The sequence below is a fragment of the Mustela erminea genome, chromosome 1, assembly GCF_009829155.1.
Source record: "Mustela erminea isolate mMusErm1 chromosome 1, mMusErm1.Pri, whole genome shotgun sequence".
Taxonomy (NCBI): Eukaryota; Metazoa; Chordata; class Mammalia; order Carnivora; family Mustelidae; genus Mustela; species Mustela erminea.
The window spans coordinates 69,323,351-69,347,086 of record NC_045614.1 but is presented as its reverse complement, the minus strand read 5'-3'; the positions used below and the strand labels follow the sequence as shown (position 1 = coordinate 69,347,086).

The window sequence follows — 23,736 nt, the reverse complement described above, 5'->3', positions numbered from 1 at the left end:
TATGTCAAGTCTTCCAGTATATGATACAGTAGGTCTGTCCGTTTATTTAGACCTTTGGTTTCTTTCATCAGCCATTTGCAATTGTTAGCATACAAGCCTTGTACATGTTTTCCCGCATTCTGGGTTATTTTCTTAGTTTACCACAGTATGTGACAATGTAGTACTGGTCTGCTTAATATTGGCAGGCATGATTGTGCAAATCTTCATGTGCCCTGGCTACCAGGATCTAACTGCACCATCATTCTTGCATCCCTCCTGAACAATAATGTTGATTATTTTAGTCTTTTGACAGTGACATCTGATATCCCAGCAAATGGCATTGCCCACTACAGTGCTGAAAAACTACTCCTGATGTGCCAACAGCGACACAGCTAACATAAACCTGGTTCACATTCTGCTGGGTAGAGCCTGAGAAAGAGTGATGCCCCCAGGCAGGTGGTATGCTGTCCATCCAGCTCAGGCACAACCTTCACGGGAACGAGGGCGTCTTCAGATGATAAAGAAGGAAGAAGAGGATGAGGGATACACTTCAGTGCAGGCTGCCAGGCCACAAACACTCAACCGTTCTGGCCAGGAACTCTTTCGCCAGCTCTTCAGGCAGCTTCGCTACCATGAATCTTCTGGGCCCCTAGAGACTTTCAGCCGGCTCCGTGAGCTCTGTCGCTGGTGGCTGAGGCCTGACATTCTCTCCAAGGCCCAGATCCTGGAGCTGTTGGTGCTGGAGCAATTCCTGAGCATCCTGCCTGGGGAGCTCCGGACCTGGGTGCAGCTCCATCACCCTGAGAGTGGTGGGGAAGCTGTGGCCCTGCTTGAAGAGCTGCAGAGGGACATCAATGGGACACCATGGAGGGTGAGTGTGCACAAGTGTGCAGTGCCCAGTGAACTCTGCCTGTCAGCTAGCCAGCTCATTTAGAGTGGGTGGGTTGGGTCTCTGAACCTTCAACATTAAGGAAGGCAGGGAATGTCATCGCTTCTCATTCCCACAGCACCTGAGCAGCTGAGAACTAGACCCTGAGCGGAGGACCTTTGAGCTGGCAGCCCTTCCCACCTTCCCAAAGGACAGTTGGCTCCAGTAAGAGGGTCAGCAAGTATCTGTAGATATCAGTAATGAGCTTTTGGACACAGTGACTTACGTTATGCCAGTCCATCTCCACATATCTAATTTGACTTGATATTGACCTGTTTGTTAAGTGGGAGGAATGTCTCTCTTGCTGTTAGTCAGGACTCCTGGCTTCTGAGTACATGGTAAGACCTATAAATGCAGTGCACTCACAACATCTTCCTTATTTCTTTTGACGATTTGTTCTGTGCAGGGGTCAGGGGTAAGAAGAGTATTGAGGGACAGCCCAGGGCCAAGAAATTGGAAGACTTTATTTCACAGCCTCGTTGTTCAAGCGTTGCTCACATTCTCCCAGATTCTCAGATTATTGAAAAGTATATGCAAAACTGATCTAACAATGAGAATTTCTTCAGTGTATATTTGAATTCCCACCATGTGCCCAGCCCCACCCTTAGCACTGGGAAACAGCTGACTCCCCCAGAGCTGGTGGTAAAGCAGCCAGTCACTTGAAGTGAGCTCTGTCTGCTTCTTCTGCCCAACACAAGTGAGTTTCTCAGTGCTTCTTATAGCTTTGGAGATTTGTTTTTTGTTTTTTCTTAGCGTCTATCATTTTTATAGGCTTCTTTAAAATTTTTTTTCAATAAAAATATGTGGAACATATTTGACATACTTTTCTCCCAAATATAATATCAAATTAAGTAACACATTTGACTGAACATCTACCAGCAGTAAATGATAATATATCAATGCAGGTTATGACTATTAAAAAAGAAAACCTTTTTGCTTAACACTGGTTACTATTTTAAAAAATCTAAAAGAGCATTTTATCATTTTTACCAAAACACCAAGATGTTCAAAAGGATTGAAAAATCACTGATTAAAGCAAATAAGGTACATAGTAGGTACAAAATTGTGGCTTAATTACATTTGACTCATTTAGAGCTAGATGTAAGGTTTGAAAATACCTGATAGGGATACAGGACCTGGTTGAAAGCTGGTTAGAAATTAGAAAACAGGGACACCTAGGTGGCTCCGTCAGTTAAGCATCTGCCTTTGGCTCAGGCCACGATCCCAAAGCTATGGGATCGAGTTCCACATCGGGCTCCTTGCTCAATGGGGAGCCTGCTTTTCCCCTTTCCCTCTGCCTGCCATTCCCCCTGCTTGTGCTCTTGCTCTCTCTGACAAATAAATAAATAAAAACTAAAAAAAACCCCAAAAATTAGAAAACAAAATGGGCTGGACAAACACCTCCCAAATTCTGAAAAATGAACAGAATGGCTCAAGATGCACATAAAATTTCATAAACACCCTGTGGTTTATCAGCATTGAGCAACAAGGTTCTGAGAAATTTTCCTAAACTCATTGGGCTGTTTGCTTCCATCTTTGTATGTTTCTTTATTCTCTTTTTGGTAGGGATTGGGAGGAACAGGTTCATCATCTTTAGTCTGTAGCTTGGTGTCACATGTTTCATGGCCCCAGGCTAATCATCCAAATCAGTGTTAAGAAAGTTAAGAAAGAAGAGACCAGTTTCAGTCACGGGACCAGAAAAAACTTAAAAGTTCTTTCGCTGTAAGCTTTCAGTACTCATTTCTACATCAGGGATAGCCTTGCCTCAGAGACTAGAACCATTTGAAGTCCCAGGGCAAAGACTGCCTCTTTCTAGGTCTCTGGATGGTCACTGCCATTTTTTGTACCTGAGACTTTCTCTTCTGTGATTCCATGGCTGACTCTCACAAGTAGCATTGCCTCTCTAGCAGTGTTAATCTCAATCAGATTTACGCTGGGAGCTGTCCTAATTCTTGGTTAGTAGTGCCTACAGCATTGCGTAATACTTGGTAGATGTTATCTGTCTGCATCTCTGTGGGGAACCATTATCATTTTAACTCAGGGATAAATTTCTTCTCTCTGATTTCTAAGTTCTAGACCAGGGTGGGGCCTGAGGGGCTAGTGGGGATGTGTCACTGTAGCACCTGAAGCCTAACAGCAGTGCCTTGATGTGTGCTTTCCTATGTTGTAGCTGGAATCTGGCTCCACGTGTCTCCCTCATGGCCCACACTAGAGCCCAGGGAGACTAAGGGGTGAGGGGGTCCTCCCTGGATTTTCTCCTCTGCTGTAGTTAATGAAGGGCCTGTCTTGCCCTTTCCTGGATCCCTGCCCTTAATGATTGGCCGTGTGGCCTCCTCTGAGTTTGCTTTATGATTCCCATGGAGATCCTCTCACAACATTTTCTTCCCTCCAGGATCCAGCCCTTGCCCAGAGCCCAGATGTACGTTGGATGGGTACAGGAGCCCTGCGAGCCTCACAGATATGGCCCTCTGCTTCTCCTCTCAGGAGCGGCTCTACTCTTGGGGACCACCTGGAGCCTCCCTATGAAATAGGAGTGTGTGATTTCCTGGCTGGCCAATCCGGTACTTGCCATCAAGCTCAAGCTGTATGCCACAAATCCCAAAGTAGTGTTGTCATTTCACCATCTGTCCTCTCATGAGAATCCCTTTCAGTTGGTGCTTAGCTCTGTGTCCTTTTTACCCTACTGTAACCCATGTCTAACTAGCTCCTCCTCCCATTGCACCCCCTACTCCTCATTCCCTAACCCTCAGTGGACTCTGGGGAAATGTGAAATGGGTATTTAACAATAGTCCATACCTGCTCCTAGGCCTAGGATTCCTCTATGTGGGGGAGGAATGGACCTCTTCAGTGGGGTGCCAAGAACTGGGCTACCTTCTCTCATGGTTCTTTCTTCTCCTTCAGAGCCTCCTGTTCCCCAGGTGCCTGCCCTTTCCCAGAGAGAGGTGTGCCCAGGAGACCCATTGACATCTCAGGCTCAGGTGAGTCATAAGAACTTTGGTCCTTCATGATATCCCAGCATTGTTGCCTAATGGAGTCAGTGAGGCTCCCCCTATCTTGAATCTCTGTGTCTCTGGATGTGACCAGATCCTGGAGACCAGATTATCCCCTTGAACTCAGAGCTCTTCTGCTGGGTGATGCTCTCACTTTCACTCTTACCACATCAATCCTCTGCTCACTCAGAGCCCGCTCCCTTCCACTGCCCTCTCCTAAAAGCCAGGATCTGTAGACTGACTCTCAGTCATAGGACTGTGTTTTTCAGGAAGCTGTGACTTTTAAGGACGTGGAGGTGACCTTCTCCCAGGATGAGTGGGGATGGCTGGATCCTGCTCAGAGGAATTTGTACAGAGATGTGATGCTGGAGAATTACAGGAATGTGGTTTCTCTGGGTAAGGCATTAATACCCGCATGCTTCTATCCATTTTTACTTCTACATTCTCACTTTTTATCACAGTGTCGAGACAGGGACCTGACTTGAACTTTCACCCTGGCTTTATCACCTAGTCTTTCTTAAAACATGGTGATAATGATGCCTGTTTGCTGGATTATTACAATGATTAAAAATCATGTGTGTCAAGTTCCTAGTTAGACATCCAAATTGTATTGGTTGATTTAACTGATTGAGGTGTCATGTGGCTCCCACCTCCAGAGAATCCTAGTGATCCTTTTCCCTGTGACTTCTTTCAGCCTGTTTTGTCATGCTCAGAGCTGTTGGAAATGGCTGTCTAGGCCTCCTGTCTGGCTTCCCCCACTAGCCTCCCTGGTCTTTCCCTTGTCCTTGCCAGGACCTCAGTCCTGAGAGGGTCCTGAAGAATAGTTCTGTATGATTTATCACCCTTCCATCTCATCCCATTCCCTTCTTTTTTGCAGTGGGACCATTCACCAAACCTGTTCTGATTTCCTGGTTGGAGGCAAGGGAGCCATGGGGTCTGAATGTCCAGGGAGCTCAGCCTAAGGGGAATCCAGGTGTTGCCCCCGCAGGTGAGTTTCAGAGAACCTCTGGATCTTACTCCTCTCACATCTACTCTTCTCTTTCTTAAGGTCTTTTATACCAAGTAAGTCACAGGGAACATAACTTCTTTGTTTGCTAGAAGGAAGATCCTTAACAGTGTTGCTAAGGAGTGCTGGGCTTCTGGGCTTCTCCTCTCCAGACTGGCCTATTAGACGTTTGTTTCTGACCCTACCCCTTTCCCAGAAACCATTTTAGTAACTGTTCTTGCCCACTGGAGGGCTTCATTGTTGCACTCTTTTCCATTCAGTAATGCTCTTCCTCAACCCTGTGCTGTACTCCTTCTGGCCCTTGGCCCATACCCCATGCTCATCCCTTCATGCTCTTTGAAGAACCCTAATCACACTCCTGCTTCTCTTCATTGCCCCTGCGATAGGTTTGACTTCAATTCCTTCAGCCATTCCTCCATGGAGCCCCTCCCCTGGGTTCTTGGGAGCCTTTTTATCCTCTTACCATTATTCCTCTTCCCTTTATTACTGTTTAACATACACTTATCAATGCTGTTTTTCAAATGGATGTGATTTCTGCATGTTTAGCTACTGTGCCCACCTTCCTTTTCCTCCTCCCTTCCCTATCATCTGGAACACTCTTCCATGTTTTGCCTTCCTGGACTATTTGATAAAGATATTGGCAGTTAAGCAGAAGCTTCACCACCCAAGAACTTGGCCTTTGTTTTTTTTTTTTTTTTTTTTTTTGTTTTTTTTTTTTTGTGCTTTGGTGCTTTCTGCAGTTCCAAGTATAGAATAGAGTACATTGTCTTGTGTTTTATTTTGTTTCAGGAGGTGAGCTGCAGATTAAAACAAGCAAGTTCTTAAAACATGAACCTCTGGAAGAAGGAGAAACCTTAGCTATGCCATCAGAATCTTGGGTGATGAGTGTTCCTGAGGGAATGGGACTCAGAGAATCTTTTGAACTGAAGAGCAGGCTAAAGGAACAATATGGAAACCCCATACAAGTAAGAGTTAAGAAAGAAGAGACCAATTTCAGTCACAGGAGAGAAAAAGAATCTGAAGAATCAGGAAGAAGTACTAGTTGTAATTTAAAACACGGCACATGTTTGAGAGTTCCCAGAAGAAAGCGATCCCTTAAACATGGCTGTGGCAGACACTTCAGAGGGAGTTCATACCACTATGACTACAAGGAATATGGGAAAGGGCTCAGGCGCATAGTTGGTGGATTTAGCTTACATCAGAGAATTCATGCTGGACTAAAAGCAAATGTGAAGGATGCATGTGGGAAAGATTTCAGCCTTAGTTCACATCATCAACATGGGCAGAATCTTCACATGGTGGCGACATCGTATAAGTGCAGTGACTGTGGGAGGACCTTCAGTCACAGCTCTCATCTTGCATGTCATCAGAGACTTCACACTCAAGAGAAACCATTTAAATGCAGGGTGTGTGGGAAAGCCTTCAGGTGGAGCTCAAACTGTGTGCGACATGAAAAGATTCACACTGGAGTGAAACCTTATAAATGTAGCTTATGTGACAAGGCTTTCCGACGCATGTCTGCCTACCGCCTACACCAGGAAACCCATACTAAGCAGAAATTTCTTGAGTCTAATCAGTATGAGGAAGCTCTCACCTATGGCTCAGGATTTGATCATCATTTGAGAGACCAAAGAGGGGAGAAACCCTTTGACTGCAGCCAGTGTAGGAAATCCTTCCACTGTAAATCATATGTTGTTGAACATCAAAGGGTCCACACTCAGGAGAAACCTTATAAATGTACCAAATGTCGGAAAACCTTTAGGTGGAGATCAAACTTTACTCGTCACATGAGAATGCACCAGGAAGAAAAGTTCTGTGATCAAGATATATGTAGAGAAGACTTCAGACAGACCTCCAGTTGCAGTCAGCCCCAGAATGCCCCTGCTACAGAGAAAGCTTTTCCCTGTCAGCAGTGTGGGAAAACTTTTACTCGAAAGAAATCTCTCATTGATCATCAGAGAATTCACACAGGCGAGAAGCCATACAGATGTAGTGAATGTGAAAAAGAGTTTACCCATCGGTCAGCCTTTATTGCTCATAAGAAGCAGCATGCCATTCAGAGAAAACCTGAAGATGGGCCATCGTTTAGTCAGGACAGAGTTCTCCAAGTTCCTCAGAGCAGTCATACCACAGAGGAAGCCTACAAATGTAGCCAGTGTGGCAAAGCCTTCCGTAATCACTCATTCCTCCTCATCCATCAGAGAATTCACACCAGAGAGAAGCCTTATAAGTGCAGAGAATGTGGGAAAGCTTTCAGATGGAGTTCTAACCTCTCCCGTCATCAAAGGATTCACTCTTTGGAAAAACAGTATGAGTACCGTGAAAGTGGAAACATGCCAAATCTGCAGCCACAAATCCTCACTGGTGAGAAACCTTTTTGGTGCCAAGAATGTGGAAAAACTTTTACACGTAAAAGAAGTCTTTTAGATCATAAGGGGATACACAGTGGAGAGAAGCGCTATAAATGTAATCTGTGTGGGAAATCTTATGATAGGAAACATCGCCTTGTTAATCATCAGAGAATCCACACGAAAGAGAGACCTTTTAAATGTCAGTGGTGTGGGAAGGATTTCATTGGAAGACATACCCTCTGCATTCATCAGAGAAAACACACCAGAGTGGCACAGTCTGAATGCAGCCTGGCTGGGTTGTCTTCCTGCCAGGATGCAGGGGTGAGTTTACAGGAATTAAAAACAAGTGGGGAGAAGCCCCTTGAAGATTCTGAGGAAGCTTGTGACCAGAGCTCCAGGATCACTGGACTCCAGAACATACCCATTGGGAAAAAGTGCCATAAGTGTAGTACCTGTGGGAAAACTTTTAACAAAAGCTCACAGCTCATTAGCCACAAGAGATTTCATACTCGAGAGAGGCCCTTCAAATGCAGAGAGTGTGGGAAGACCTTCAGGTGGTCTTCAAATTTGGCTCGGCATATGAAAAACCATATTAGAGATTAGCTTGGGGTCTGACAGTGGGAGAATGGGTTCCTAGCACACCTGCTGGAGAACCCTTAATTATGGGAAGCATGGGGAAAACCTTCACAAAGGGTCTAGCCCTTTCTATTTTCAAATCTGGTGCAGATTCTGAGGATTCAGAAACTCAGGGCATCCCCTTTCTTACCTGCTGGGGAGTGTGATGCTGGGGAAGAACAGCAAGCTGTTCTTTGGAGCCCTTCTGGAGGCTCGAGCCCCAGAAGTGGCCTTTGCCCAGTGACCTGGAGCCCCCAGTCAGGTAATAAGTCTAAAAGCAGATACCATTGCCCTTTGTGGTTTGACAGAATATCTGTGATGTAATGGGCTGTGGCTGGTGGGAAGGGGCCAGTTGAATCCTGTGATAGTAGATCTACTGTTAGACCTTATAAGTAGCAGCAGCAGCAGCCCACGGACTCCTGGTCACCCCCAAATGCTTCCTGAGAGTTCAGCTTTGTCCCTCATCTCAATTTGGATATCTGCCACGGTTATAGAGTTGTCTCAGCAGCTTATGGAGGAGAGCAGGGTTAGACTCAGTCACTGGGAGAATGGGGCTCTCCCAGTGCCCTGTTACTGTCTCCACCCCACAATCTGCATGGGCAACAGCGGGCCATCTGTTCAACAGAAATGTGATCACCTCCCATATGCCAGACACTGTTGTTGTGCTAGAGACCCAGCAGTAACCAGAACAGACAAAAGATCTGCCCTCTTGGATCTTTATAGACAATAAACAAATGAATTATATAGTACTTCAGATGGTGATATATATTGTAGACAAAATTAATCAGAGAAGAGTGAGAGGCAGTGCCGGATTAGGAGGTGGGTTGCGATTTTAAGTAGGCTGGTTAGGGAGGACTTCAACTGAGAAAGCGAAACTTGAGCAAATACCTGAAGGAGGTTAGGGCATGGACCCTTTGGGTCTCTAGATCCAGGCACAGGAGGTGGAATCTTGTCTGGTGTCCTTGGAGGATGGCACTCCTGGACTGGAGTGGAGTGAGCCAGCAGAAGATACAGCCCCAGCAAGGTAGTGGGCCAGGCCATGTATCATGGGTCCCCACTAGCTCTAGAGCTTCCTCAAAGGGAGGTAGGGAGCCTTTGGACAGTTTTGAGTTGAGTGATGGGGTCTGAATCTGAATTACACTTACAAGGTTAACCACAGACCCAAGGACTCAGTGAAATTATATAGCTGAGAAATTTTTATGCAGTTATCTCTGCTCTCGGTTTGCAATAAAGGGACACTCTCCTCTCCCCTCACAGAGTCTGAATTTTTGTAAGGCCTCCAGCTTTCAACAGTTACAAACATTTAATTATTGTGCTTGCTTGCATTTCTAACTTGTGCACACTGTTGGGACCCTCTAACCTTATGTAGCTTTCTTCACATATTGGATCCGGTGCTGGCATTGGGTTCAACCCAAACGTACCAGTGCACATAACTGATGCCCTCTGGAGAAAAGGGGGCCTGGTGGGGGAGGCACCTCCATCTCACTTGCCAACTTGACTTGAAACAAAAATAAATAGCTCAGTGGCATAAAGGTAAAGGAGTGATTTTTCTAAAATTTGTGTAAGTAGTAATTGCTTCTGATTATTGAAGAGCTCACATGAATATAAGAATAAATATCTCACTTGATAGTAGAGGACCATCTCAAACTACATTTTACTGCTTTGAATCAGGGCACACTGGTGGAGCAGACCATTTCTTGTAGTGAGAAGAAACCAACCTGGAAAATGTCCTTTCAGTAGAGTATAAGTAATCTTATCCTGTCTGGTCGGTTGTGGGCATTGAAAATGAAGACTTTTGACACTATGTGGTAATGTCACATGGAATAGAGGGCAGGGAGGAGGATCAGATATATATATTTGTGTTCTGGCCCCCATTCGGCTTTCTACTCAGGAAGGTTTGGTAATCCTGGCTCTTCATCCTTTTATTACAGCAGCAGCTGCCCATGGTGTGGAATCAAATGTCCCATCACTGGTATAGTGCCAAAAACTGGCTCTGGAAGTGTCTGGACACGGGTCAGAGTCTCATGTGCTGAGGGCCCAGGGTCATGGGAAGGGCCTTGGAATTACAAGATCTGGGTTCCAGTCTCAGTGTGCCTTTTCTTGGCAGGGTAGTCTTGAACAAGTTGCTGAACACCTGCATCTGTTTTCTGGCATGTAAAATTAGAGTAATTAAGCTCCCTGATTCCTAGGATTGTAGAAAGAGGGCTTGGTGTGCAAAGGCTCTGGCTTAGGTAGCTGATCTCTAGAATCAGAGCCCTTCACAGAGCTGCAGCTCCAACTCGGCTTCAGCTTCAAATCTGGTGCCACAAATGAGGAGATAACCCCTTTCTGTCCATATTTTCACCACCCCCCAACTCCTTGTGCCACTGTCACTTCACAGAGTTCCTGCCCCAATAGGGGTGTTCTATAGCCATTTTTATAAAGTGAGATATACTTACTTCTAAACATTCAAACCAAATTTTCAGGTGTACAAAGAAGTAAAAACAAATCCCTCTATACTGAGGTAAGCCTTTAATATTTGGGGATTATATTGATGGAGTCTGTTTTATAACCTAAATTTTTAAATAATTTTAATTATATCAGTAATATATGGTTATTATAGAAATATTAGAAAATACAGATTAGCTAAAAGAAGAAGAGTAACTACTTGCAGCTAACCACTCAACAATTTTGGTGCAGTCAGTGTTGGATTTAACTTAATTGCCCGCCTCTGAACACCCCTGGACTGGCCTGACTTGTTCTGTCTCCTTTCACCACGAGTATAGGCCATATCCATGCTAGCCAAGGTCCTCATCCATCAAGGCTAACCTTTGTCATCCCTAACCCTTGTCTATGTAAGCCCTCTCCATGGCCCCACTTCTCTTGGTGCCTGTTTCTTACTCTGCTACATGTTGTCCAGGTTTCCAAGAGTTAGACCTACTACTACAGCCAGACAGGGCACTCTGGAGGCCGGGTTGGGTGCTTATTTACCTGCCTGCCATACAAAGACTTTGTACAAAATTACTTCTGTTAAGGAATATGGAACTGAATTTAGTTCAGCTTAGTCAGGATCTGGAGTGTTTTGAAGGGGCCCTGAGTACAGTGTTGACTGAAGGTCACCCACAGGTGCACTGGTTAGCACCAGCGGTAGGTGGTTCTATGCCATGCGGCTCCAGGTGACAATTACTGACAGTGTCAGCCACCAGTTCTTGTCCATTCTGGCCTGGAAAACATGTAGGCTTTTTTGAACCCTGCCTTGCTTTCTTTTGCTGCCTAGAAAGAACCGAAGTTGGGGCTGAGGAGAGCCAGAGTGTTTGGACTCCCAGAGAGGAGTAGATACTGGAATGTCTTTGAATCAGTTGTTCAATGTGGTTGACCCTTGCCTCGCTGATAGACACCCCACACAAAGACATGTATGGAGAAGAAAGCACAGGAAATTCTTCTCATACTTCTCAAGATGACAAGTTTTACGAGCCCTAGCATGGGTTCGTATGTAGAAGAGTGGGAACTCACTGCTGTGGGAGTGGAAATTGTAATAGCTCCTGTGCCAGGCAGTCTGCAAAATCTTATGATGTGCACACCACCAACAGTTCTATTCCTGGATAAACCCTAGAAGAATTTCATGTAGGGAGGAACATTTGTATAAAATCGTTCATTGCAGTATTGTTTAGGTAGTAATATTGGGCAAAGCCTAAATGTCCATCAACAGAAAAAAGGTTGTTTTTGGTACTTTGGGAAGTGAATATGAAAGAGCTAAAGTTACTTCATTCAACATAGATACATCAAAAATGCTGAGAAAGTTGCAGAAGTTATGTACAATATACAATTTATGTAAAACATACTGTGTATCTGTGGGCACCTTATTTAAACTTAATTTGTGTTTCACTTTTTTAATGAAATGGAATAGTAGTTGCTCACCTCACAAGATAATTGGGGGTGGGTGAATGATTAATTAACTAATGCATGTAATAAGGTATTTTGATTAGCAGCTGGCATGTAGGCATTGTTGTCATATAGTAAACAATGTTGTTACTGTTTTTGCACAATAATATATTCCTGTGGATTCAAATTATATGATGAAGAGTATAAAATCATGTATTGGAATGTCATGTGAAAGTCATGTTCTGTCTTTTCACGGCAGGAGCTGCTGATAGAGTAAGGGAGGGTAGATGGAAGCTGCAGTTGTGTTTTCATTTTGAAAATTGATGTAGATGGGTCACATGTTGCTTAACAGGATAGTGTGGTGTATGTGTGTTTTTTTTTAACTGCTTAAAATAGTTAAAAATAAAGTGTTTTTAAGCATGGACTGTGGCATCTTACGATTTTTATAGATATCCTAGTTCTGCCATTTATATAATGTTACATAGAGTAAGTCTTTTAATCTCTTAAGGCTTTAGTTTTCTCACCTACAAAAATGAGTAGCAACACAAAATGGCTATTAGTAAAGGAATGGTTGAACAGTTCTGGTGCATCTTTGATGGGATATCATGCATCCTTTTTGAAAGATTGAGGATATTCTCTGTGTATTGACACATGATGTCCAAGACAGATTTTATAGGAAATTATGAGCTCTATTTTAACATTTTTGCCTAAAATAGCAAGTGAAGCCAGAAGCTCTAGACTCAAAAGTTTAAGAAATGGGGGGTGGAGGAAGTTTAAGAAATAGGATCCTGTGGATGGAGAAGTTTAGTCATTCCATTTTATTAGGTAACTGAAGGAAGATGAATAAATGTTTATATGCTCAATTGGCACATCTAGTAATCTAATGCTAACCCTGTAGAATAGCAAAGAGGACTTGTATCACCCAGGTTATAGTCAGAAGCCAGAAAACATACCAGTTACTTTAAGAAAAAACTCAGAATTGTTTAATAGGCATATCTAAGTAACTAAAAAGGCAAAAAGGAAGTTCTAGTTTATCACAGAGGCAGTGACTTGAGACTTGGTGCCGTCCCACGACTGGGAGAACCATAATGGAGTCTGACCCCATTTTTTATGTTTGACCACTAACAGCTTTCAAACCCTCACCCTGGGCAAGCTGATAAGAAAGCCCAGGTACCCACTCAGCACTTGAGGTGAGATTATGTAAACCCTGGCTTTTTCCATTATCCTGGAAACCCACACCTCTTAGCACGATAAAAATCAGAGCCATTGGCCCCACCTTGTAATCAGTGCAAACTGACTGGCTTAGGTGCCTGTCTTGCTCTTTGCAGAGAGCCACATTATGTGAATAATAGACTTTTCATGACCCCTTGATGTGTGTGTTGTCATCTGTCTTGACATTTGAATCAGTTTGGGGTGATGGTACAGTATTGATCCCACCTCCACAGAAAAGCTACAAAGTAGGAACAGAAGAATTGTTAAAAGGTAGAATGTTAGAAGAGAGCACCTGTAGAGCTGAACTCAGACCTAAAAGGAGGAGAGCACTGCTGGCCTGGAGTTGGTCTGAATTGGAAGGAAGGCCCTGTGGTGACAGAACTGCAAGCTGGACCCAGTTGCTGCTACCAAAGGGAATTGCCACTACTGCTGGAGTGAAGCAGCTTTGGAAACAGGAACCAGTGCCCACATACATACATTCTCTGTATGTGGGCACTCTCTTCCTCCTTGTATTAGGGTTCTCCAGAGGAACAGAATAAATTGAATGTGTGTATACATCCAGAAAGAGATATATGGAATTGTCTTGTGTGATTCCAGAGGCTGGCAAGTCAAAAAAATCTGCAGGATGGACCACAAACTGGAGACCCAGGAGAGCTAATATTCCTGTTCCGGGTTGAAGGCTGGCTGTTGTAGAACCAGGAAGAGTCAGTATCGCAGATGAAGTCTAAAGGCTGCTGAAGAATTCTTTCTCACCAGGGGGAGGCCAGTCTTTTTGTTATATGTAGGCCTTCAACTGATTTAATGAGGCCCACCCACATAGTGGAGAGTATTTTCTTTACTCCAAACCCATTAACTTAAATGTTAATCTTATCCAAAAACACCCTCACAGAAACACTCATTTGACCAAATATCTGGGCACCCTGTCACTCAGCCAAACTGACACAGTAATTACAATTCTTCAACACTGCAGCTTCCCTCTTAACATTTCTTGATGCCAGAACCTAATAGGGAAATAGCTGGCAAAATAGAAATGTGAATCACAAGAGTTCCAACCCCATCATCTCAAAGCATCTATAGAAGAGTGAGTTTGAAGCAGAGACAATAGTAACTGGCACAGCTTTCCTAAGTTATCTTAAAAATTCCTAGGACGCTTGACTTAAAACTTTGAGACCAAGAATATCTGTCGAAGAAATTATGTGTAGGAGTGCCTGGCTGGCTCAGTTGGAAGAGCATGTTACAGTTGATCTCAAGGTCAAGTCCAAGCCCTACATTGGCTATAGAGATTACTTAAATTAATAAAACTTTAAAAAATATGTATGGTACATTATGGACAGCTGCACACTAAAAAATATCAATTATGTCATAAGCAGTTGATTTTACCTATGGACCTCGTAATAATTAGGTGTTTGACCTTACTCATCTTATTATATTGAATTGAAACTTAAAAGCCCCAAGAATGTGTTTAAAGGTATTTCTGCTTAAGAACATTTATTTTACAACAAGAATAAATACATTATTTAATAAGTACATTTAATAAGTTTGACAAAATAAAGTTATGATTTTAACAAATTAAAACAGCACAGACATCTGATTTGCCTCCAATGGAGCAGGGATTTACGTGATAAAACCCCAACAGAGCATAGGCAAGAGCAGGTAGTAGACTCCTATAGCCCTGAATTCTAAATGAATCAATCCTTTTTAATTAAAAAGGAAAGGTTGCCTCCATTTACATCCCATAGTCGGGCCATTTGTCTTTGTTGCCCATTTGATCTGTGGGCACATTAGTTCAAGCCTCTTAACTATGAAATCTATCTAAGCTAGGTGAGGCAAGAATGTGTGCATCTGCGATTAAGTTTCATAGGATGCTAAAGTAGTTTCAATAGATAGTTACAACTGGTGAGGATCTAAGAATCTGATAAATAATACTGGATAGAAATAGAGAAAATTGGTCTAACTACATATGTTTTCTTTTGTGACTTCAGGTTTGAAAGAGAACAAAACAAATTGCCCTTAGGACACCTGGGTGGCTCAGTTGGTTGAATGTCTGCCTTTGGTTCAGTTCATGATCACAGGGTCCTGGGTCCTGCATTGGGCTCCCTGCTCATCCAGGTGTCTGCTTCTCCCTGTGCCTGCTGCTCTCTCTCTCTCTAATAAATAAAATCTAAAGCAAACAAACAAAAACAAAACTGCCCTCAGACACATCATCAAGGTTTACTTAAAACGGCCATGGAAGATTCTTCCTTGGTAAGATTCTTTCTTGGTAAGAAGTCTAAAGAGACTTCTGTACTTAAACCAATACTAAATATTGAAGTTAGCAACCCAAGAGAAGTGTACTTTCAGATTCATGGAAACATTTCACATACTAGTTATACTCATGAATCTTATTCATATGGAAACAATATAAAGTTTTGGGGAAAATCCATAAATTTTTCATCCTTTTGGTCTATTTACAATTAAAACAATTACTCTATAGACATATAAGATTTGATAATAAGATACTCAGCTGAAAAGCTTATACTACCAAGGTATATTGGTATATTCTACTGTGAACATAAGCAGGAACTTTTATATGGTTGAAAAAAAAAAAAAAAGAGCACCTGCGTAGCTCAGTGGGTTAAGCCTCTATCTTTGGCTCAGATCATAATCTCAGGGTCCTGGGACTGAGCCCCGCATCAGGCTCTCTGTTCAGCGGGGGGCCTGCTTCCCTCTCTTTCTCTCTCTGCCTGCCTCTCTGCCTACTCGTGCTCTCTTTGTCAAAATAAATAAAATCTTAAAAAGAGAGAGAGAGAGAAACATGTTTTTTACATGTTAAAAAGAAACCAGCACATAAGAAGGAAGTCTGGTTGGAGTCCTGAAAGCAGTCATGGTGACTGCATTGTGATTGGGAGGAGCTATCTAAGGTAAGACTACCGTAATTCTAATTAAATAGGTAACTTGTAGAACAATGTAACGATTGATAAACTGTGGTCAATGGTACTAGAGTAATCCAGTATCTAATAAGAATTGGTGTTTTCCTGTCCTCAAGTGTTTCACTAACACAACATGAGGCTTCAACCCTAGGATAACTTTCCACCTGTCATTTTTTGCATAAGACGGATCTGGTCATCTTTTAAAACTTATTTTATGGCAGAGGGGGGCAAGATGGTGGAGGAGTAAGGGACCCTATTTCAGCAGTTGCCTGAACTGAGCTAGATATCAACCAGACCACCCAACACCCACAAAATCAGCCTGAGATATAAGAAGATATATCAGGATCTATATCAGCAGAATGTCTCCAGTGGTTGGTTTCAAGGTATGAAGCGGGGGCGGTAATTCTATGGACAGATATCAGAAGATAAGTGGAAGGGGGAGGGAGCCTCTGGGATCCTGTGCCCCGGGGATCTTGTAGCGCCAGATTGCAAAAGCCTCCTGGGCTGGGGCCAGGCACAGACTCGCAGACCAGTAGGGGTGGGGAAAGGACTTCAGGGAAGCCCCCCAGATTGAAACCTGGAGTTGCCAGGGACTTCACTGTGCAAAATCTTTTTATCTTGATGAAGTCCCAATGGTTCATTTTTGCTTTTGTTTCCCTTGCCATTAGAGATATGTCTTGCAAGAAGTTGCTGTGGCCAAGGTTGAAGAGGTTCCTGCCTTTATTCTCCTCTAGCATTTTGATGGATTTCCATCACACTGAGGTCTTTCATCCTTTTTGAGTTTATCTTTGTGAATGGTGTAAGAAAATGGCGTAGTTTCATTATTCTGTATGTGGCTGTCCAATTTTCCCAGCACCATTTATTGAAGAGACTGTCCCTTTTCTTTCTTTCTTTTTTTTTTTTTTGCACCACACCCAGTGCTCCATGCAATCCATGCCCTCTCCAATACCCACCAGCTGGTACCCCAACCTCTCACACCCCCGCCCCTTCAAAACCCTCAGATTGTTTTTCAGAGCCCATAGTCTCTCATGGTTCACTTCCCCTTCCAATTTCCCTCAACTCCCTTCTCCTCTCCATCTCCCCTTGTCCTCCATGCTTTTTGTTATGCTCCACAAATAAGTGAAACCATATGATAATTGACTCTCTCTGCTTGACTTATTTCACTCAGCATAATCTCTTCCAGTCCCGTCCATGTTGCTACAAAAGTTGGGTATTCATCCTTTCTGATGGAGGCGTAATACTCCATAGTGTATATGGACCACATCTTCCTTATCCATTTGTCCATTGAAGGACATCTTGGTTGTTTCCACAGTTTGGCGGCCATGGACATTGCTGCTATGAACATTGAGGGTACAGGTGGCCCTTCCTGTCACTGCATTGGTATCTTTGGGGTAAATACCCAGTAGTGCAATGGCAGGGTCATAGGGAAGCTCTACTTTTAATTTCTTGAGGAATCTCCACATTGTTCTCCAAAGTGGCTGCACCAACTTGCTTTCCCACCAATGTGGAAGAGGGCTCCCCTTTCTCTACATCCTCTCCAACACATGTTGTTTCCTGTCTTGCTAATTTTGGCCATTCTAACTGGTGTAAGGTGGTATCTCAATGTGGTTTTAATTTGAATCTCCCTGATGGCTAGTGATGATGAACATTTTTTCATGTGTCTGATAGCCATTTGTATGTCTTCATTGGAGAAGTGTCTGCTCATATCTTCTGCCCATTTTTTTTTACATGATTGTCTGTTTTGTGTGTGTTGAGTTTCAGGAGTTCATTATAGATCCTGGATATCAACCTTTTGTCTGTACTGTCATTTGCAAATATCTTCTCCCATTCCGTGGGTTGCTTCTTTGTTTTATTGACTGTTTCCTTTGCTGTGCAGAAGAAGCTTTTGATTTTTATGAAGTCCCAGAAGTTCATTTTCACTTTTGTTTCCTTTGCCTTTGGAGACTATCTTGAAAGAAGTTACTGTGGCAGATATCGAAGAGGTTACTGCCTATGTTCTCCTCTAGGATTCTGATGGATTCCGGTCTCATGTTGAGGTCTTTTACCCATTTTGAGTTTATCTTTGTGTACGGTGTAAGAGAATGGTCGAGTTTCATTCTTCTACATATAGCTGTCCAGTTTTCCCAGCACCATTTCTTGAAGAGACTGTCTTTTTTCCACTGTATATTTTTTCCTGTTTTGTCGAAGATTCTTTGACCATAGAGATGAGGGTCCATATCTGGGCTCTCTATTCTGTTCCACTGGTCTGTGTCTGTTTTTATGCCAGTACCATGCTGTCTTGGTGATCACAACTTTGTAGTAAAGCTTGAAATCAGGTAATGTGATGCCTCCAGTTTTCTTTTTGTTTTTCAACATTTCCTTAGCTATTCGGGGTCTCTTCTGATTCCATATAAATTTTTGGATTATTTGCTCCAGCTCTTTGAAACATACCCATGGAATTTTGATCGGAATGGCATTAAAAGTATAGATTGCTCTAGGCAGTATAGACATTTTAACAATGTTTATTCTTCTGATCCAAGAGCATGGAATGGTCTTCCATCTTTTTGTGTCTTCTTCAAGGAGAAGAGTTTTCTTGTGCAATCCCCTGCTCATGCTTTCTCTCTCGCTCGCTCGCTCGCTCCTCTCCCCCTGATCAGGGCTCCCTCCCCTCCACAGCACCTGCAGTTCTTTTCTGCCCCAAACCAACTCTCTGCAGCAACTACCTTCTATGATGTGTCAGTTTTTCTGGCTCTAGATGTGCAGTGTGCTCTCTCAGTCCTCAGATCAATTTCTCGGGTGTTCAGAATGATTCGATATTTATCAAGCTGTGTTTGAAAGATGAGGCAACTTAGAGTCCCCCTACTCCTCTGCCATCTTAACTCCTCCTCCCTGCAAGCTCCTAAATATACTTTCTAGAGTACATAAAAAGAAACATAGTTTAATAATGTTTTTCTTTTTCTTATGTAAACAATTTTGGCTTTATCTGAAGTAAATAGTCCTAAAGTATTTGTGTAGTAAATTAATACATTTTTTTGATGAATAAAGGAAATCTTTGAAGTTTCCAAGGGAAGGAAAAAGTGGGATACAAAAAATAAGAGAAAATTGGCCTTAGACATCTTACCACTCTTCTTTGTAAGAAGAGCAAATAGTTGAGATGTGCACACATACCAAAGAGAGTGTCATATATTAGATTTTGACATAATTTGGGGTCCTTGACAGTTCAAGTCAAGATTTTTTTTTAATATAAATTTCTTTTTTTTTTTTTTTAAAGATTTTATTTATTTACTTGACAGAGATCACAAGTAGGCAGAGAGGCAGGCAGAGAGGAGGAAGCAGGCTCCCTGCTGATCAGAGAGCCTGATGTGGGGCTCGATCCCAGGACCCTGGGATCATGGCCTGAGCCGAAAGCAGAGGCTTTAACCCACTGAGCCATCCAGGCGCCCCTCAAGTCAAGATTTTTAATACCAGCATTTATTAATAAAGGAAGAAATTGATGCCTCCTACATGAAACAAATAAATTCCTCATAAGATTTCTGGTTTTTGGTATCTAAAGTCTCCTTAAAATATATGGCCAAATATTGACTATATATTTATACAATCAAATGATTTTCCAGTCAACATTTTTATCTACCTAACATATCTATGATTTCTGATTGAAAGCCTTTAACTGTGGAAAGAGCACTGGATATGTCAATATCAGAAGCTAATCCAATACTTTTTAAAGATGCTGATGAGGGAGAAGAGTCTCATATTTTACATTTTAGCTAAAAAAAATATTTTAGGAAGGCAATTTTTGAGTTTAAATTGTGTTTGGAATCCTCATACCAAAAGCAGATCATTGAACAGTCAGAATTTTTGTTTGGCTTTTTTTTCCCCAAGATTTTTAAAAAATTGAGTTCAATTTAATTAGCATATAGTGTATTATTAGTTTCAGAGGTAGAATTTAATGATTCATCAGTTGCATGTAACACCCAGTGCTCATCCCAACAAGTGCCCTCTTTAATCCCCATCCTTCTGACCACCTCCCCTCCAGCAAACCCCAGTCTGTTTCCTATAGTTAAGAGTGTCTTATGGTTGGGGCACCTGGGTGGCTCAGTGGGTTAAGCCGCTGCCTTCAGCTCAGGTCATGATCTCAGGGTCCTGGGATCGAGTCCCGCATCGGGCTCTCTGCTCAGCAGGGAGCCTGCTTCCCTCTCTCTCTGCCTGCCTCTCCATCTACTTGTGATTTCTCTCTGTCAAATAAATAAATAAAATCTTTAAAAAAAAAAAAAAAAAAAAAAAGAGTGTCTTATGGTTTATCTCCCAATCTGTTTTTGTCTACATCTTCAAAGGCAAGGGAGATCAGTTTCAGCAGTGCTTATGAACTGCCCTACATTGGAGAGTGGCCCCAGGCAGAGGGGTAAAGGAGAAAAGCCTGTGGGTTGACCTGGGCCCATCTAACAGGACAGCCACTCCATCTCCTATAAGCATGATGGATCAGCACCCTGAGACACCCAGTAGCTTTTCAACCCACCAAGTGGGGTAGCCCCATGTCAAGGGCAGCCCCAGGTTGGTGTGTCCTCAGGGTGGCCCCAGGTCTGTGAGTCCCCAGGTTGGGTTGGCTCCAGGTTGGAGTAGCCCCAGGTCGCGGTAACCTCAAGTCAGTGGCTGCTTGGTGAGAATTCAAGGTGGGTCTGGGCTGAAGCAGAATCTCAGCAGATGGCAACACAAGTCTATTCTTAGGTCTATTCTAAGGTCTGTTCTTAGGGAGATGAGGCCATGGAGAGGATGCGAGGTCTAGGGTGAGCCAAAGCCAGCTGAAGATAGTGGATCTATGAGAAATTCCTAACCCAAGGACCCCTGGTGTCCACTGTGCTGAAAATGAACTAACTCAGCCAGAGAAGGACATCCCCCTTGTCTATAAGTTTATGTTCTAGAAAAAATGGACTATGCTGTGAAGCTATGCAATAGGCCTGACAGAAGTCAGGAGCAGTGGATAGGGGAATGTGGGCTGTCAGAGAGCCCTCTAGGTTGGAGATATGGAACACTATGGAAAGCAGAGCGCCAGAGGGTGAAGTGTATGTTTGTGGCTGCATCGATGAGGCCAGGGGGTCCCAGCGGAATCTAGGCTGGAATAGGGTGGAAAACACTTCACACAACAAAGACCAGGTTGCTAGGAGCCCCCAGTCTTCTAATGTCCCTTCTCCTTTCTGAGGCTCCCTCCACAGACACTTTCACCCCAGCACCTTTCCATAGGTGAGCTTCAAATCCTTCATACCTTTCTAGTCCCACAGTTACTGGTCAGGCCCTAGATGTTCAGTCCACTATTGTGGGAGTCAGTGTGGGATGTTCTGACTTATCCATGGCCTTGTGGACACCAAGGGAGGGTGGGGGAAATCCTTTCTGCCAATTGGCAAATCAGTTTCCTAGGATGCAGGTGTTAGGACCTTGAAAGATGATTGACCTGGTTGATATGCTAGGTAATATACCTTGACACTGCTCAGGGGTGGCAGTCATTGACCATTCTAAAGAAGGAGAAGCAACTACCAAGCTTGACAGAAAGAAATTAGGGACTGGCTAATAGCCAGACTGGGGGACTGGCTAATAGGCCCATGCCAAAGGTAGGCTTACTCTGAGCTCAGGACACCTCAGTTTTGCAGCCCATCTTTCCCATTGGTCCTAGAAGAGTGTTCACATGATATATGAGTTCCTGTTGCTGTTGTAACAAATGACCACAAATCTAGCGACTTGGAACAAGAGCCATTTATTATCTCCCACAGCAGTAGATCCCGAGTCTGGTAAGTGTGGCTTGGTACTCACTCATAAGATCCACATCAAGGTTCTGTGTAGCCTGGCCCCTATCTGGAGGCTCTGAGGGAAAGTCCACTTCCAGGCTCATTCATTTTGTTGACCGAATTTATTTCCTTCTCATGATTTCCATTTGGCCTACCATCATCAGGCCACCAATGGTGGGTGAATCTTTCTCACACTTAGAATCTCCTCTTAATATCAGACAGTGTTTATCAAACTATAGTTCATTAATTTTGATTTCTCAAAAAATGAGTTTAAGGAGTAGCAACTAACATTTTTGTAAGAAATATAGAATTGAATGGCATAGAAAATATCAAGACAGTTATACATAACCATCCAAGTTCTATGAAATTGCTAGTATCCATACATACACACATACACACGTACTTGACTATACACACGCACGCACATACACATGCACACACACACACACACACACACACACACATTTCTGAACTATGTCAGGATTTAAAGTATACTCCTCAGTATACTTGGTTAAGACTTAAAAATTTGAAAAGATGTTTTTTAAAAAAGATAATAGAATTCATCTAGAACCTCCAGCAAGGCTTGCTCCTGGTCCTGGGAAGATTTCTGAAGCATCTGGGAAGGCATCTGTCTCCCTGACAGAATGCTGACACAGGCTATCTAGTGCTAGCCCAGACATAGGTAGCTCCCTTTGACCCTGGTGGTATAGAGGGAGCCCTCTGCCCCCACTGTGGACAACTGAAGATGCATCTGTGTTTTCTCAATTTTTTCCTTTGTAGCTATGTCTAAGAATCTGTTTGGACAGGGGAAGAAACCTCTCGATACATTTTTCTGGGTAAACGAGATAACAGGAGAAATCACCTACCCCCCACTGGAGGCAGATATACCTAAAGCTCCTCCAGCTTCTCTGGAGAATTCTCAAGAGAGGCCCAAATCTCAGCATGGAAGTGTGCAGGGGGCTCTTCTTAGTGCCCAGGGCCCGTCCAGCACACCGCTACAGAAGGCTGCCCTTCCACCTCCTCCTAAGGCTTTACTGAAAGACACTGGATCAAGGTACTACATCCCAATAACACCTCCCCATGGCCTGGTTAAGGCTGGAGTAAGGAGTGCCCAGCCATTCTCAGCAATTCCTGTCACCATCTCACCACCAGGAGGTCCTCTGCCAACATGTGGCCCCCTTGGATCAGTCCCTCTGCCCCCAGCTTCTTCCTTTCCTCCTAGCCCTTCGGCCCCCTGGGCCTTCACCTGCAAGCTGAAAAATGTCCTTACTGGGAATAACCGATTTTCCTTTTGAACCTGAAAGTATTTGCGTGACCACAGCTTCCTGAGTGGCCTGCCAGCTGTACACCTTCATCCTCACGTCAATGCTTCTGCCCTGCCTGGAAGTGCACAGAACTCTGAGGAGTTCTTAGAAGAACACACCAAGTGCTTTCAAGCTCCATATAAATTAAACTTAGATTCTGACACATAATGTTTTCTAGACCTTCTTTTACCTTCCAAGCCACCTTGGTATTTTTCTCCTAAGTTTTTAGAGTTCAAGAATTTGTGGTTCTGATGTTGGTAGCAGAGCAGTATGTTTGATTCCCAGCCAGAGCCAGAAGAATATCTCTGGCTGAGAGAGGAACAAGCCAGGATGAGTGTGACCTCCAGGCCCTGTGTCCCTGCACACAGTCCAGGGGGCAGCACTCAGGGCTGTTCTGAGTCCTGAGCACAAGGGGGCTAGAGCCCTCCCAGGAACTCTCTTTGAGGCAACCTGAGGCTGAGAGAGCCTTTGGGGAGAGCACCCCTTCAAGCTCTGCCTGGTAGATAGGCTCCGGATGATGCTTTGGTGGGACAATGGGCAGCAGCTCGACCCTCCAGGAATGGAGTGACTGGTCCAGTCATGCTGGGGGAAGAGGCGGTAGGTAGGGGCTTGGAAACACTGTCTCAGCCTGAGGACTCCAATAAACCCTCCTTGAGCCTTGGGAGCAAAGGCCTATGGTCCAGCCTTGATTCTGTGGCCAATATGTCCAATAATGACCCAATCAGAACCCTGTCTCTCTTGGCCTCAGTTCCCTGCCCTGCACAATATAGGGGTGAGCAAGCCTGTCTGCCAGATCTGATCAACTTTACAGTCTGTAACTATGGTACC

The 23,736-nt window shown here is 43.6% G+C and overlaps 2 protein-coding genes across 8 annotated transcripts in view; both read left to right on the top strand.

Annotated features, from left to right (window-relative positions):
* ZNF445 (zinc finger protein 445) overlaps positions 1–12,154 on the top strand; it is a 39,586-nt gene extending 27,432 nt beyond the window's left edge. The window contains exons 2-7 of one of the 5 annotated variants that reach the window (XM_032309547.1): positions 293–847; positions 3,297–3,468; positions 3,809–3,885; positions 4,152–4,293; positions 4,775–4,885; positions 5,693–12,154. In XM_032309547.1, coding sequence (XP_032165438.1) covers positions 422–847; positions 3,297–3,468; positions 3,809–3,885; positions 4,152–4,293; positions 4,775–4,885; positions 5,693–7,857 — 3,093 coding nt within the window. In that variant the 5' untranslated portion in view covers positions 293–421 and the 3' untranslated portion in view covers positions 7,858–12,154. Of the gene's footprint in view, positions 1–281; positions 848–3,296; positions 3,469–3,805; positions 3,886–4,151; positions 4,294–4,774; positions 4,886–5,692 lie in introns of those variants that run through there. The other 4 variants (XM_032309629.1, XM_032309475.1, XM_032309718.1 and 1 more) reach the window with 4 other exon arrangements.
* An 8,535-nt stretch (positions 12,155–20,689) lies between these two features.
* C1H3orf86 (chromosome 1 C3orf86 homolog) lies at positions 20,690–23,212 on the top strand. 3 transcript variants are annotated; one of them, XM_032309394.1, is made up of 3 exons: positions 20,700–21,065; positions 22,385–22,658; positions 22,909–23,208. In XM_032309394.1, exons 2-3 carry the CDS (start codon positions 22,387–22,389, stop codon positions 22,931–22,933), a joined length of 297 nt encoding a protein of 98 aa, XP_032165285.1. In that variant the 5' UTR covers positions 20,700–21,065; positions 22,385–22,386; the 3' UTR covers positions 22,934–23,208. The 3 variants fall into 3 exon arrangements, with proteins under 3 accessions (XP_032165119.1, XP_032165285.1, XP_032165213.1); XM_032309228.1 differs by having other exon boundaries at positions 20,690–21,065; positions 22,385–23,210; XM_032309322.1 differs by lacking the exon at positions 20,700–21,065 and adding an exon at positions 22,081–22,308 and having other exon boundaries at positions 22,339–23,212.
* The last annotated feature ends 524 nt before the right edge of the window (positions 23,213–23,736 follow it).